The sequence below is a fragment of the Artemia sp. Qi Xiang Cuo genome, unplaced genomic scaffold (assembly GCF_049724085.1).
Source record: "Artemia sp. Qi Xiang Cuo unplaced genomic scaffold, ASM4972408v1 HiC_scaffold_3306, whole genome shotgun sequence".
Lineage (NCBI taxonomy): Eukaryota > Metazoa > Arthropoda > Branchiopoda > Anostraca > Artemiidae > Artemia > Artemia sp. Qi Xiang Cuo.
In genome coordinates this window covers 12,840-30,053 of record NW_028300698.1, presented here as the reverse complement: position 1 = coordinate 30,053, position 17,214 = coordinate 12,840, and the positions used below count along the sequence as shown (strand labels likewise).

The window sequence follows — 17,214 nt, the reverse complement described above, 5'->3', positions numbered from 1 at the left end:
TTTTGGAGTGAGGGCGTAAAAATTATTTGTTGCTTGTGCCGTTTTGTTCCTGATTGAATCACATGTATTGTTTTTATTTCTTCGCTTGATTGCCTTTTTGCTATGTTTCCTCAGATAATCATATAGTGTGTCTTACATTTGTCTTATTTTATGTTTCGTTTGAATAACTATCTTGGCGTAGGAGGGATTCATAATCCTAATTTGTTATAAACCTTAGTTTCTTTTTTAACCATTATTTATTCTATTTTTTTAATTAGCCTTTTTTATACAGTCGGCTTAGAAACATAACTAAAGAAAATACGTAAAAGAAGTCTAAATATTGAACATTTTAAATTCTGGAAAAGGGGAAAAGGTTATGCATAGAGAGAACATTTTCAGACCTACGGTAAAAATGATCTGTCTTAATCATAGCTATTCCCAACGGTTCTTAAATTTTAAATTTCAAAACTAGTTCAGTGTCGCAAAAAAAAACTGAAACACCTAGTAAAAATATACAATATTAAAAAGAGAAAACAGGAATTGAAGAAAAATCGCAGATTTTATCCAGTTCGCTCAATTGGTTTTTTTGAAAGAAAAATTACGATTAATTATTTTTGTCTTGTGGATATTTTTGAAGTAGTACTCAAAGCTCAGGTGATTTTAAGAGAATCCTTTTCGATAAGATATAATAATAAAAAAACTAGGCTTACTGCATGATATTTAAGAATAAATAATAAATAAACCACCATTTTCTATACAGGGTCTAATATAAGAACAAAAAATTATTTTAAGGTTTTGAATTGATATGGAGAACCGTTTGAGAAGGGAGAAAGATTTAAGGAGAAAACTACCTAACTTAAATAGGTGGGACATGTGGGAGCTCCATTTAAGGTCGTTGTCCAACTGCACACCTAGCAGTTGGACCGTATTTAGACTCGGTATGCAAAGGTAATTATTGATAGGGGGTATATTTAAAAAAAAATAAAATAACATGAAACTGCTTTTGGGTATGCTTAAGTTGAGTTTAACATTGACAAGATTATTCCTTAAATTGTTAATTAGTGAATCGAGTGTAACATTCAAAGTTTTAGATGTTTGACAAAGGTTCAGTAATGTCAAATCATCCGCAAATTTAAAAGAGTTGTCAAAACTTGGTAAAACACTATTAAAAACTATTAAAAATGTTAAAGGACCTAACTTATTCCTTGAGGTGCTCCACAGGAAATCAAGGAAAAATCTGATGAATCCCCGTTAGGGAGGACTACACATTGCTCACGGCCTGACAAAAAACTAGCTAACATACGTAAAACAAAATCTCTTGCCCCTAAAGCCCTTGCATTATCTATAACTGTCTGATGATCCAAATTGTCGAAGGCTTTGCTAATATCAGCAAAAACAGCCTCAACGTAGGAACTATTCAACTCAAAATGTTTGAAAATGGTGTCAAGTATATAAATTAAACAATGCCTGGTGCTATGATTCAGCCTAAAGCCAAACTGATTTGGGTTGATTTTATTATGGTTCAAACATCTGATAATAAAAAATCCGAGGTTCACACAAACCCATTTTTTCACTTTAATATTGTTACTTTGATATCAGTTTTGTTACTGTGATGAATATTTGATTTATTTTTTTCAAGTTTGATTTTGAAATAAGGAAGTTTTAAAAACATTAAATTTTTTGCAATCAAAAACGAACAAAAATTAATTTGAAAAAAAAACTTTCCTAGAAAATAAGTTTTTAAAATAAAATTAATGGCAATTTCAAAATTAGGCTCTGCATATACAAATATGTTTTAAAATTAAAACGCAACATGACCGAAACTACCGTTAAAGAATAAATGAAACCCAAAACGAACAGAAATTAAATAAACAATCATAGCAAAAACATACAACAAGTAATAATATAAATGAATAAATAGATCCCAAAGCGAGTAATGCTTAGATTGAATATGAATATCAAGCTTAAAGCGAAAAAAAATATTTTCCTATTGAAGTAGAAATGAAACTTAAAACGAACAGAAATTAAATAAACAATCAATGCAAACAAACATACAATAGATATTAATGTAAAGTAATCAATAAATATTAAAACAAGTGAAACTTAAATTGAATATGCAAATCAAGCTTGAAACGAACAAAAATCACCACAAATAAGAGTTTGGGTATGACCTTCTTCTCTCACTGTAAAAGTCTAAGACCTACTGTGTCATTGGCACTTTACTGAAAACAATATTCGTATTGAATAGTCTTGGAAAGTATAAACAACATCAAATTGAATATTTGATGCATAATGATATTAATTGTTGAAAGATCCATCAGTTCAAGAATTTATTTCACTGTAATTGTATTTTTATTTTCAATACTGTAAGAACTGGAAAAAAATATTTGTTATATAATCCGTTTTCAGTTAAGCGCCAATGACGCAGAAGGCTTTCGGTTCTTATGTACAGTTAGGAAAGGAGGCAGTATCCAAACACTTGTTTGTAGGGAAACTATATTCGTCTTTAACAACTTTAAAAAGGGCTAATAAATTAAACTGAATATTTGGTGTATAATGATATTAATTGCTGACTTAATACCCTTAGCCTTAGTAATACTGATGTCATAGTAGTAGTAGTAGTAGTAGTAGTAGCAGCCGAGGTGTAATTTGCTATGATGCAGGGGGGACAACTTTACCTCAGGCCCCAGTTTGCCCCCCCCTCCTCCAGCTGACATTTAGCGTCTTCAAAATGTCAAAGCTCAGATAGCCTATGTAATTCAAGCACCCATAGAAACAGATCAGGTTTCTCTAGTATATCTTTGTCTTTATGCTACTGTGTTGCCCCTTTTTCATTTTTCACTATTATTTTCACTTGACTTGGGAAAATCGGCTCCAACTTTGCCCCTCCTCCCAAAATTTGGACGAAACTACGAAGGAGATTGGAAGGAGAACTGTGTCCAATTGCCCAAGAGCCAGATTTATCATCACTTCACACATGTCGTTTTAGCGATATTCTTTTCATTATTCAGGGCAAAAAACAATTTTTTGGCGTATATAATTAGTCAATAGTGGTTGCCTTTTTTTCTTTTTATAATCGTTTTTATAAAATAGCTTTGGTGTATTTCATTTACTGATTATTGTACTAGTTATGATATTAATTGGCATACTGATAATTTTTTTTTGTCCCTGAAACAACAATTAAGTAAATATGTGTGAAAAGGGGGAGTCAGAATATGATTATCCCGCCTAAGCAGAGGGTATCTTGAACGCATGTACAGAAGTGTGCGACAGTGCTTTTTAGCGTAGAACTCAATATAGAAATCTAATTTTCAGATAAGAAAGGTTACAAAACTTTCACTTTGGCTTATCTTCACCACAATTATGTCCTCCAATTTTCTTTTTCTTTTTTATTGTTTTTCAAGGAACTGCTGCAAATAGGAATTACGACTGAAGTCCAATTCTCCTACTAAGGAGGCTACGTCAAATACAGTTGTTTTCATATGCAGTTAGTCGTTTTTCCTGCTCACCTGTGAGTTTTAAACATTACATCACATAGGTCAAGATCGAAAGGACGTCGCTTCTGAAAAGGCGAAGTTTTAGCTAGAACGAGTACTTTGCTGATCTCCAGACTGGTCGAAGTCGTTGAAATGCCGAGCTTGTCAGGGCTATTCGTGTTTTCAGCTATTTTTTGGAATCGCCACTAAATGAGGTAGTGCTACCAAGATATCGGAAGTCGGTGACTTGCTCTGTGCTTTCAGTCCCCAGCTGGATATTCATCGGTGAGTTAGTGGTTGACATCGCTTTGGTATCTGGGGGCGTTGATATGTAACCTAAACTGCTCGGCTCTTTTGACTAACTTGCATAAAAAGTCTTGAAGTTTGCTTTTGTCTTTCCCCATCAATCCAACATTGTCTGCAAAGTCGAGATCTTGGACTAGTCTGTCTGCAATTTTGATCCTGTATTCATCAATTTGTCTGAATATGTAGTCCACTATGAGAATAAAAGGAATGGAGACAATACATATCCTTGTTTGACACCTGTCATCTCTTATATATATCTTGTATTTCCTTCGGAGGCTCTCACACAGAATCTGTGTCTTCGGATATTGCTATGATAAGGCGAACCAGCTTTTCAGGAATACCGTAAAAGATCAGGATCCTCCATAGTATTGGGCGGTCTATTGAGTCGAACGCTTTTTCAAAGTCGACGAACAATAGATATAGATGTTGTCTCCACTCGTTTGATTTTTCAAGCATGGTGCGCAGTGTGAGTATCAGTTCGGCACGAGATTTTTTGGTCGGAAACCATGTTGCTCCTCGCGTAAATGCAGGTCTAAGGCAGCTTGAAGTCTTGTCAGGATGATTATGCAAAAGTTTTCCGGGTATCGAGAGGAGGTTGATGCCTCTGTATTTGCCTCAGACTGTCGTGTCTCCTTTTTTGAACAATTTAATTATGGTTCCTGCTCTCCAGTCTTTGGGGACGTGTTCTTTTTGCCAGAGGAGGGAAAAGAAGCCTAGCCACACTGAAAGGGACCTGCGGATCGATGACTTGACCATTTCTCCAGATATACGGTCACTAACCGGAGATTTTCCATTCTTCAGCTTATTCGAGGCTGAAAGGATCTCATTCGCCGTTGGCTCGTCTTCATTAATGAGGAGATCCGAAAATGGGCTGTCCGGAATATCTGGTGGAACAGAAAGGGACTGAATTGAATTGAAGTTATCAAGTATTTTGCAGTAGGTTGGATAGGTTGCATCAAGACGTGGCTAATTGTAGACAGAGAAAAGCCAAGACAGATAGTCCAAGTAATTGCGAGGCAAATGTTTAAATGGCTAGGGCACGGGTAAATAGCAGGAGTATGCGTTGTTTTTCTTATACGACACATACTTGTTTGTTAGTTTTTGGAAAGGCATGCCTGCCTAGAGTCTCAGGTATGCTGACCAATTCTGATTTTGACGGGCGGTTGAGAAGGCTTTCGAAGTAATCCGCCCATCTATTTTTCCGGTCATCTGGATCAGTTAGAAGTCTTCCGTTTTCCTCTTTTACTGGTCCATCTTGTACGTTGGTCTTCCCAACGATTTCTTTATTTAGGCGGTACACGGCTCTCGTGTCACCCCGTCGGGTTGCTTCTTCTGCCGTTCTTGCTTTCTCATTGAGGTGCTGTCACTTGTCTGATCTAGCACTTTTCTTCACTTCTCTGTCCACTTCTTTATACGCTATGTCTTTCGACATCAGCAGAAGGATCATTACTAAGCGTGCTGTCTTCGATCAAGTCCCATGTCTTCTGGGATATCCACTGTTCCTTTATTGACTTTTTAAAGCCAAGAGCTTTCTCAGCAGTTTCTGTGTAGTTCTGTTGTATAGTCGTCCAAGCGTTTTCCTCGTCTTTGTGGTGTATCAGCAAGCGCCTCGAATCTGTTCGAGAGTTTAATGCTGAATTGTCTCCTAACATCCTTGTCTCTGAACTTCTCCACGTCGAAATTCCTTGGTTATTTTGTTGGTTGTCGAGATCTGTTGGAGCGGAGTTTTAACTTGACTGTTGCTAAAAGAAGTTCATGGTCCGACCTGACGTTCGCACTTCTATAACTCCTCACGTCTTTCAGACTAGTTCACCACCGTCGTCGGATCAGAAAGTGGTCAATCTGATTTTTGACGGTTTTGTCAGGGGATGTCCCTATATACTTATGGATAGCTTTGTGCTTGAATAATGTACCTCCTATCAACAGGTCGTTCGACATCGTAAAGTTGACTTGCCTTGCACCATTTTCGTTGATAGTTTCAAGCCTGTGATGTCCCAACACCTTGGGGCAATAAGATCTGTCCTGACCAACTTTCGCATTTAGGTCGCATGTCAGGCAAGTGATGTCTTGGAGAGGGATGGAGTCTAGGACAGACTGGATGGTTTCATAAGAATCGTCTTTAGAGGCTTCATCCGCATCATTTGTTGGTGCGTAGCAGATGACTAGTGACAGCTTTGCATGTTTAGATGCAAATCGTGTATACAAGATTCTCTCGTTAGTCGGCTTCCACGAGCAGAGAGATTTTGCTGCATTTGGATTTAATATAGCTGCGACTCCAGCTGCATGTGTGTCTGCTTTTCCACTGTATAAATCGTGTTGATGTTTACTGCTTTTAGGTTCTTTTCTCCACAGCTCTTCCATCGTGCTTTGGTCACTGCGAGGATGTCAAGCCGAAAGTTTTCGCACTCTTGTAGAACTTGTTCAGTTTTTGAAAGAGCCGACATGGTCCTTACGTTCCAAAATCCGATTCGTACTGGTTTATTCACGTTCAGAAATCTGGTCGAGGGGCATACATGGGTCGTCATCACATTGGGATGTGATCTGAGGCTTTTCACTGACGTTTCTTTAGCATATTCTTTTTCTACGGGTGTAACTTGCTAGGCCATTGCTCAACCGGTTTCTTCGGCTCGGCTTGGGGAAAGGACGCCAATCCCTGATCGGGGGGCTGGAACCCCCGGTGCCTACTCAAGTTGCAGAGGCCGTTGTCCAAGTCTGAATCTTCCGCCCTTTCACTGTTGTCCTCCTGGAGAGGATCCTCCCACGATGGTATCCTGCAGTACCATACAATTTAACCCATTGCTGGAAGAAGGTTCGTAAATAGCGGGACGTGCCCACACGCCGGTGGGCCCTGCTCAGTGTGCGTCAGAGTGACCTTCTTCCTCATCCACCTGTATTTATGACCCCCGGGCGAGGGTATCCTAGTTTCAATTATGAACCTCCCAGGGGGTAGGTCCCCCTTGGTCCACGCCTCCCTTTATGGAGGTACCCAACATATCTGTAGGATGTTCCCCTATCCGCCACCTGGGGACACGCTGAGTGACCTGGGGAGGGCCCCTACTGCAGAAGGTGACTAAGTAGGTACTCAACAATGATTCGGCTTGGGTGTAATACTGTTTATAATTTTTAATTGTTTTTGGGATCGCTACGCTGTTGATGGTACTTTTGTTGAGATTTAATTTTTTCTTCGAATTTTGCCAAACTGATGAAGCTCAGGTTCTATTCGATGTCTAGTGTTCTTTAGGCTTGCTTTTGATTGGAAATTAACTGTTTAGAAGTGGACTAACAATTTTAGAAATTTAGAGATAGTAAATTTAAAAACCAACAAATTTGAAGTCGAACTGACAAACAAGCAAAACTCAGAAGTAAAAAAAAGGCAAGAAAGGAATTTTCAAAAGTAAATTTATTTTCTAATTTTTTCTTTTCTTTTAACTGACCTAAAGTCCCATTTTTCTTAGTTTTGAGTCGTTTTTTTTCTTCGAGTTTAAAAATCTGATGATAAACAAAAAAGTTTTATAACCAATATCAGCTATAACTCGTGTATTTGTTTTTTTTAATAACATTAGTATTTACTATTATATATGTAGATAGTATAAATAACATTAATCGATATGGATCTATATGTTTATAGATCCATTGGAACATTGTTCCAATAGATTTTAAATGAACTTGATTTACCTTCAACAGATTGAGACAACGAAGCAGTCTAGGAACTCTAGACAGATTGAGAATCAATCGACTAGTGAAGACCTATTTTTTGACGCATTGGAAAGCTGTGATGAAGGTGAGGCTCAGATTTTTTTTAACTACTGATTTGTCTTTTTTAATCTCCAATATCCTGAAGGCTATCGCGGAAGATTCGTATTGGTTGTCCTTTCATCTTTCATTTTTAAGACATGGCGTAAGTATTGCTGTCAATGTTGGCGGAGGATGTTTAAACAGTTCGAGGTAACGAACCGTAAGTAAGGAGTGACCCGGCTCAGTAGTAACCGAAACTCTAAAAAATGGAAATTTCGACACCAATAGATACATAAAAAGAATCAAAGTTTTATGCTGCTTTCAAATATATAAGTTTCATAAAGCTTAGTCTTACCCATCAAAAGTTTCGCGCCTAAGAAATTTTGCCTTATTTTCAAAAAAAGGAGAAACATCACCTAAAACGTACAGAAGCCTAATGAAAATCACACCATCAGATTCAGCGTATCAGAGAACCCTACTGCAACTGTTTCAAGTTCCTATCCTTAAAAATGTGGAAATTTGTATTTTAGCCAGAAGAAAGATCACGGATACGTGTTTATTTTTTTTATTTTTTGTATCTTTTTTCCCAGGGGTGATCGTATGAACCCAGTGGTCCTAGAATATTGCAGGAGGGCTCATTCGAACGGAAATTAAAGGTTCTAGTGCCCTTTTCCAGTGACAAAAAAATGGAGTACAGCTAGGCCCCCTTCCACGCTCATTTTTTACCAAATTCACACGATCAAAATTTTGAGATGGCCATTTTGTTCAGCATGGTCGAAAAATATAGTAACTGTGTTTTGAGGATGACTTAATCCCCCACAATCCCCTGGGGAAGGGCTACAAGTTATGAGCTTTGCCCAATGTTTACATACATATAGTATTGGTTATTGGGAAGTATACAGACGTTTTCAGGGTTTTTTTTCTGGTAGTAGGGGGTGGATTTTATCATTTGGATATCTACAAAGCCCTATTGCCTACCGCGGCCTTACACTAATATAATAATCTGCTCTTTATTATTCATCCGGACAAAATACTTGTTCTCGTCGTAATTTTCATGAAAGGCTACAAGAAAGTCTTGACTTTGTGACGACGAAGTATCCAAATGCCGGCATCTTTATAGCAGGGGCGCGAACGAACTAAGTCTTGATTATCTGTGCAGTGATCAGAAGCTTAAACAAATTGTTGATTTCCCTACTACAAAAGGTGGAACCAGTTTGGATGTTATTTGCACTAAAACCAACAAAGAGAAAAATCTAAAAAAAAACGACGAACAAACGAGACTGTGGCTAGTGGAGAAAAGAAAAAACAAATGCAAAATAATTCGGATATTTCGCCTGTATCCAGACAAGGCGTCTTCAACACGAAAGAAACACAAGAGGAACAAGATAAATAAAAAACAAGATAAAACTAAAAACCAATAAAACCACCACAAAAAAAAAAAAAAATGTACAATTGGCGCAAACTGATTCACGTAGGGAAAAGATGCTATTATATAGTTACTTAAGTGAGGACGCCAGAGCAACTGAGGAAAAATAAAAAAAACTGTAAATTACTTTAATTATTCTGTTGAGAAATAATCCTCTTGTTGGGTATTACTGAAGCAAATCGTTTTGGTCTAGTAAGTAAAATAGTCCCCTAGTGATTAGTTAAGACCTTAATTCCCTTATTGACTGTTGATTAACTCTTTAGAAGGTTATCATAAACTGCAAAAATTAATTCCAACCCATCTATATCAGAAAAATCTACTCTTTCGAATCAGACACTTCTTTCGCTTACAGCCCTTTGTAACAGAACTTCTTTTTACTTCCATTATAGAGGCATTTTTTATAGACAGTATGGGCTCTTCATGGGTGCCCCCCTTTCTCCAATACAGGCTGATATTTTCCTGGAAAAACTTGAAGAAAGGTCAATGTCGTAAAGTTCCTATAAACCTGAATTTTGGGTTTGTTTTAAAGATGACATTTGTCATTTGTGGGAGCATGGTAGCAAGTCTTTGGGGTCTTTTCTTCACTTGCTCAACTCCTTGGATTCAAAACGGAAATTTACTCAGGAATAAGAGATAGAGAGGCGTCTTCCTTTCTTAGATGTTCTGGTGCACCGAAATGATTCAGGTTTCGAGTTTAGTGTCTATAGAAAACCCACAAATAATGACCGTTACTTAAATTCTTCCTCAAATCATTCTCCTGCTGTGAAAAGAGGAGTTGTCACTTCTCTAGTTGATAGAGCATTGAAAGTTTGTTCAACACGTTTCTTGGATTTAGAGCTCAACCACCTTAGAGATATTTTATTTGGGAATGGATATCCAATTAGTTTAACAAATTCTGTAATTGCAAAACGCATTAAAAGATTATCAGATAGTTCCACAGAAAACACAAATCAAAGGGAAAATTTAGTTTATCTTGGTCTCCCATACTTTAAAAGGGTTTCAGACCATATTTCAAAAAATCTAAGGAAAAATAACATTTACACTTATTATAGACCCGGAAAAACTATCAGGTCCCAAATTTATCAAGGTAAAGACCCTATCCCGATAAGTGAAAACTCCGGTGTCTACAGAATTCCTTGTTCGTTTGGTCTTTGGTATATCGGAAGAACTGATCAGCGACTAACGGATAGATTAACTCAGCACTCTAGTTCGATTAATAATACACTTAAAAAGTGGAAAAAACCAGAAGATTTTGACTCTGCCCTTGTAGAGCACATTTTTGTAAAACCAGACCATACTATTTTGTTTAATCAAGCTAGTTTTATTTCGCATGACGAAGGTAATGTCCAGCACTACAGAGAAGCTGTTGAAATTTATAAATACCAACATTTAGGTCTAGCTTTAAACAGAGATTCCGGTGATTTAAGAATAAACAAGTCATATTTCGGTTTTCTCAAAAGAGAAGCCGATCCTTTAGTACTCCCTGAAATAAACCTTGAACCACTTTCCAAGTCGTCTAATAAACATGTGAACAGTCCCTTAGGTCTCAAAAGGTGTCTGCAAAAAATGCATTAATTGAAATCCGAAATCAGATTACACAGTTCTCCAACTAATTTAATTGCTGGTTCGTTTTGTTTTTTGAGTGAATGAATTGTTTCCTTTTCTTGTCAGATGTTCGCTAGTATCCGTCAATGGCAGTTCATATTTTTTTGGATTTTGTGCAAATCGCGGAAATTGGCGAATAACTCGCTTTTATGGTTGTTAGGTATTTGGTTTTAATTCTTTTAATTTTTGGCTTTTATTGGATTTTTATTGAATTTTATTGAATAACTTTTAGGGGGAAAGACCCCCTAAAAGTTTTAGAACCTTAATGAAATTCACACCATCATATTCAGCGTATCAGAGAATCCTACTGAAGAAGTTTCAATCTCCAATGTGCAAGAGTATGAAATTTGTTATTTTTTGCCAGAAGAAACATTATGGGTGCGTGTTTATTTGTTTGTTTTTGTTTTTTTTTTCTTTTCCCCAGTGGTAATCGTTCTGACTCAGTGCTCCTAGAATATTGTAAGAGGGCTCATTGGAACGAAAATTAAAAGTTTTAGTGCCCTTTTTAAGGGACCAAAAAAATTGGAGGGCAACTAGGCCCCCTCCCACGCTCATTTCTTTCTCAAAGTCACCCAATTAAAATTTTGAGATAGCCATTTTGTTCAGCATAGTCGAAAATCTAATAAATGTGTCTTTTACGATGACTTGATCCCCGCTAAAGTTTGACTTTAGCGGGGATAATCCCCACTTATCCCCACTTAATCTTACGCTAAAGTTTGACTCTTTCTCACAACTCTTTTTTTTTTTAAACAATAAAAAACTTTTGCGTAAAGAGCGAGGCGTTGAGGAGGGGACAGCACCTTTCATATACGGAATAATTTCTGTTCGTTTTAAGTTTTAATGTCGCTCCTTACTTTCAGTTTAAAAAACTTGTTTTTTTTATTTAATTTAAAACAGAAGGAAGAAACTTACTATCGGCCGTGGAGTAGCTATGGTACTTGCAGTAGAACATACACCTGGCTTCTCTGCAGCTGTCATGCCTGAACTAATAGACGGAAACGGCGGGTCTATAGTAGACATTATAGGTTGCGAATTCTCCCTTGTTTCAAGGTTTTGCTTAGGTTTCTCATTTCGGCTAGTCTCTACCTTTGGCATAGCTTCTTTTTCTTCGGCAATGCTCTGAGAGTTGGTGTTAACTTGGGTAATATTTTGGCTCCTGTTGGACTCGTTTGAATTTTTAGGAGCTCCGTTTTCTATGTTTTTGGCTGTATCGTCCGTTTTCTCCTCTAAGAAGATTTAAAATACTGTACTAAATATTCATCAGATATAAAACTTATACGAGTCTTTGTAAATAAAGTTGATCTTGATAAATCATAAAGACAACATTTACTTCCTGAGAAAAGCTTACAGTAGTTGCTCTCTATCTAGCGGAAAGCAGTTGAGTATAAATAAGAGTTTATACAGAAGTTTGATTTCCTTAAGCTTTATTTTTAATAGTTTTGCTTTTGCTTATGCTCCTGTTTCCAATTACTTCAGCGTCACGAAATACGAAAGATGTTTCCCTTGATTTACTAATTTCTTACATTTTTTATTTAAGTAGACTTGACGCAACAAAAACTAAAAAAACCCAATTGACTGATTTCTTAATTTTGGATTTAATTCTCCAATTAGGCTTAGACATTCCTTTCTATAAGGCTTATTCAGTTGAAAACTGTTCTGCGTGGATGTCTTTTTTTTTTATCTCTAAATTAATTTTATTGATTACTCAATTGAAACCTCTACAGTAGGGTTCTCTGATACGCTGCATATGATGGTGTGATTTTCATTAAGGTTCTATAGCTTTTAGGGGGTCTTTCCCCCTTTTTTCGAAAATCAGCCAAATTTTCTCTGGCGCGTAACTTTTGATGAGTAAGATTAAACTTATGAAACTTATATATTTGAAATCAGAATTAAAATTTGATTCTTTTGATGTATCTATTGGTACCAAAATTCCGTTTTTTAGAGTTTCGGTTACTATTGAGCCGGGTCGCTCCTTACTTACAGTTCGTTACCTCGAACTGTTTGATATTGTGTGTTTCTTTATACTTGAGTTGCTATTTCCACTTACGGATGATTTGTAAAATATTTCTGGCTGGGAATTGGTTTAAATGTAAATAAAAAATGTATCTCATTTCAGAAGGTCAATTTCTCTTAGGGGTAAAACTAAATGGGGCTCATCAGTTCCAGGCTCGGCCATTTAAAATCAAAATTAGAGAGGAAAACTCTGAGAAACTACGGTCCATAGTCAGTAGGAACAAAAAGAAAGAGAAAAAATGTTTTACTTAGGTGTAATTTTCCTTTTTATTTCTTAAAATTTCTTTTTATTAGTATTTAATTCATTTTAATATTATTTTTATTCATTTGATATTTTTTGTTTTACTTCTTACTGGCTATTGACTTTTTTTAAAAATATTTTCTTCTTTGGTTTTTTTCATGGTAGAACAGTTCAGCTTTAGATCATTTATTCATCAAGATGCATTTTTATTTTTTTGGAGTGAGGGCGTAAAAATTATTTGTTGCTTGTGCCGTTTTGTTCCTGATTGAATCACATGTAATGTTTTTATTTCTTCGCTTGATTGCCTTTTTGCTATGTTTCCTCAGATAATAATATAGTGTGTCTTACATTTGTCTTATTTTATGTTTCGTTTGAATTACTATCTTGGCGTAGGAGGGATTCATAATCCTAATTTGTTATAAACCTTAGTTTCTTTTTTAACCATTATTTATTCTATTTTTTTAATTAGCCTTTTTTATACAGTCGGCTTAGAAACATAACTAAAGAAAATACGTAAAAGAAGGCTAAATATTGAACATTTTAAATTCTGGAAAAGGGGAAAAGGTTATGCATAGAGAGAATATTTTCAGACCTACGGTAAAAATGATTTGTCTTAATCATAGCTATTCCCAACGGTTCTTAAATTTTAAATTTCAAAACTAGTTCAGTGTCGCAAAAAAAAAAACTGAAACACCTATTAAAAATATACAATATTAAAAAGAGACAGAACTAATTGAAGAAAAATCGCAGATTTTATCGCTTAATTGTTTTTTTTAAAGAAAAATTACGATTAATTATTTTTGTCTTGTGGCTATTTTTGAAGTAGTACTCAAAGCTCAGGTGAGTTTAAGAGAATCCTTTTCGATAAGATATAAGAATAAAAAAAGGGGGCTTACTGCATGATATTTAAGAATAAATAATAAATAAACCACCATTCTCCAGACAGGGTCTTATATAAGAACAATAAATTATTTTAAGGTTTTGAATTGATATGGAGAACCCTTTGAGAAGGGAGAAAGTTTTAAGGAGAAAACTACCTGACTTAAATAAGTGGGAAATGTGGGAGCTCCATTTAAGGTCGTTGTCCAACTGCACACCAAGCAGTTGGACCTTATTTAGATTTGGTATGCAAAGGTAATTATTGATAGGGGGCATATTTTTAAAAAAAGAAAATAACCTGAAACTGCTTTTGGGTATGCTTAAGTTTGAGTTTAACATTGACAAGATTATTCCTTAAATTGTTAATTAGTGAATCGAGTGTAACATTCAAAGTTTTAGATGTTTGACAAAGGTTCAGTAATGTCAAATCATCCGCAAATTTAAAAGAGTTGTCAAAACTTGGTAAAACACTATTAAAAACTATTAAAAATGTTAAAGGACCTAACTTATTCCTTGAGGTGCTCCACAGGAAATCAAAGAAAAATCTGATGAATTCCCGTTAGAGAGGACTACACATTGCTCACGGCCAGACAAAAAACTAGCTAACATACGTAAAACAAATCTCTTGCACCTAAAGCCCTTGTATTATCTATAACTGTCTGATGATCCAAATTGTCGAAGGCTTAGCTAATATCAGCAAAAACAATCTCAACATTGGAACTATTCAACTCAAGATGTTTGAAAATAGTGTCAAGTATATAAATTAAGCAATGCCTGGTGCTATGATTCGGCCTAAAGCAAAACTGATTTGGGTTTATTTTATAATGGTTCAAACATCATATAAAAAAAACTCCGAGGTTCACATAAGCCCATAAACTTAAGCTAAGCAGATACAAATACCTTTTAAAATTCAAACTCAAAACGACCAGAAATTACTATTAAAGAATAAATGAAACCCAAAACGAACAGAAATTAAATAAACAATCATAGCAAAAACATACAACAAGTAATAATATAAATGAATAAATAGATCCCAAAGCGAGTAATGCTTAGATTGAATATGATTATCAAGCTTAAAGCGAAAAAAAATATTCCCAGTATGTTCGAGGGCTAAAGGTAGATTGTAGAGAGGTTGTCTAAAATACAATACTTTTATTCATTTAACATATAATAATAATCAGATATATCCTCCCTACTGGGAGTATATATCCATGCCTGAACTAGTAGACGGAAACGGCGGGTTCATTATGGGTTGGTTCATGATTGGTTGGTACACATTCTTGTAGCATATTCTGCAATATACCACCCCCTCGTGGCTTTCAAAATCCTTACTTAAAATAGTCGTAGATGCCTTTATTCTCCCTTTATAGGGGAGATAAACTCTGGTCCTAAGGTAATTAAACTTTGGTAGCGTGCCTTAGGCTATGACCGAACTACTGAGGCGTACCGACCTGGTATGCTCGAGGGCTAAAGGTAGATTGTAGAGAGGTTGTCTAAAATACAATACTTTTGTTCATTTAACATATAATAATAATCAGATATATACTCCCTACTGGGACCGGCTGTCCCAAGTAGACCACAAGTCTCAAAAACTACAATGATATATAATAAGATACAGACACTTACAATGATCCGACAAAATCCAAGGTATTTCTAATGAGAAAATAAACGGGCAGAGGTTCACCCGGCAAGTCAAAAGGTCTGCCCCAGTCTCAAAAATCGGGGTATATATACGAAAAACCTAACCACGTCCTTCCGGTACATTGACGCATTTAGCCAGGAAATTGGTTATTGAGCAAGTTCCCTTCAAGCCCACACATTCCATGATTTGTATCCTTATCTTAAAAAGTGGTATTTTGAAACTTCGTTTTTGCGTCTTAATATATTTTTACTCAATTAATAATTAACTAAATTAGAAAGCTTTACCACAGGTTGGTACACATTCTTGTAGCATATTCTGCAATATAGCATATTCTGCAAAACGGCGGGTTCATTATGGGTTGGTTCATGATTGGTTGGTACACATTCTTGTAGCATATTCTGCAATATACCACCCCCTCGTGGCTTTCAAAATCCTTACTGAAAATAGTCGTAGATGCCTTTATTCTCCCTTTATAGGGGAGATAAACTCTGGCCCTAAGGTAATTAAACTCTGGCCCTAAGGTAATTTTTATTGGATGCAACTTGGGAAAAGAGTGGAAAGGGTGGGGGCTTGCTGTCCTGCTTGTTTGACTTAGAGGTAAAGTTATTTCAATATGATTTATATGTAGCAGTGCAATTTGTAACGCAATATTTGAATTTGAAAACGATGCTGGGAAAGAAATTTTTAGATTAAACTATATTCTTCTATTCTATTTAATCACTTTTGGCTCTTAAAAAGAGAGTTAGTAATTTCAATTTATATCAAATTAGCCCCATTCAAAGTTTAAATGACAACCCCTTCCAAACAAACCATATATGCCCCTGGGGGCGTAACTTTCAATGCTTGCCCCCGGCCCGTTAAAGGTCTTGTAAACCCCAAAGATTCTCTTATTTGATCTCTCGACTATTTTAAACAAAATAATTATCTTTAAGTTTATATGGGATGCATTGGGGAAGAGAGGGCGTTGGTGATAGAGGACTTGTTGCCTCTGATCAGTTTTGACTCTTAAAAAGGGCACATACAATCGAGTAGTCCCCCTGCGAAGCTTATATAATCACCTTTTCCATATGAAGTGCTTCTAAAAAAAAACACTGAAATCTTTGCTATATATGATAATACTCGTAGGCTAAAAATAAGTAAAATTCATCACTTTGCTCCTAAATTCGTACCTAATACATCAAGACTTCAAATTCCTTGGATCCAAGCTTTGAAATGGTAAATTTTTTATTGGCAGCTTAAACAGTTGGAACTAGTATTGGCCTAAAATTAACCCTAAAGCCTATGTCAAAATGGACTGAAGTGACTAGAAATTATTTGGTTTTGCTGAACTCTAGATACAAGCAGTACTGTGTTTTGAAAAGGCTTTGAAGAGGTGATGGACTCTCGCTTTTTCAGAGTAGCTTTTTCAAGTTGGACTTGATTCTTTATGTTACTCAGTATTAAACTTCAAATATTACCAACTAAGGGCTGGAAAGTTTTATCATACTATTCCAATTATTTTTCATTCGACAATAATCAGCATAGAAAGAACTGTGGCGTTAAGACTGCGCCATGTGTGGCGTTATGTTTTTGTGGCACCAGTGGCGTTAAGGGCCGCACCAATTGTAATGGGGGAGAGAATAAAATGTCTGACCGCGCCACTCCCTCTGGGAGAAATAAAAATAGGTTAACTAATAAATTTGTTTTTTCCTTGTGAGGTGACCAATTGGGTCGGGGCCCCATCAATCCAGGCGTGTAATCATTCTTCGTAAAATTATCAGATTCCTCGAGAGCGTACCAATGGAGAACATTCGAACTAGTTATCTACTCTGGGATGCTAGATACAGGCATGTAAAATAAAAAAACATAAATAGAAAGGTAACAGATTTATTAGACTTACATATTTAGTTGTACAGCATCGAACTTCAGTAAT

General features: G+C 35.9%; 1 protein-coding gene across 1 annotated transcript; it reads right to left on the bottom strand.

The window, feature by feature from the left end:
* Window positions 1–5,570: 5,570 nt before the first annotated feature.
* Window positions 5,571–6,122, bottom strand: LOC148938434 (protein CFDP2-like). Its single transcript, XM_089107796.1, has one exon. It carries the CDS (start codon window positions 6,120–6,122, stop codon window positions 5,571–5,573), a length of 552 nt encoding a protein of 183 aa, XP_088963922.1.
* Between the last annotated feature and the right edge of the window lie 11,092 nt (window positions 6,123–17,214).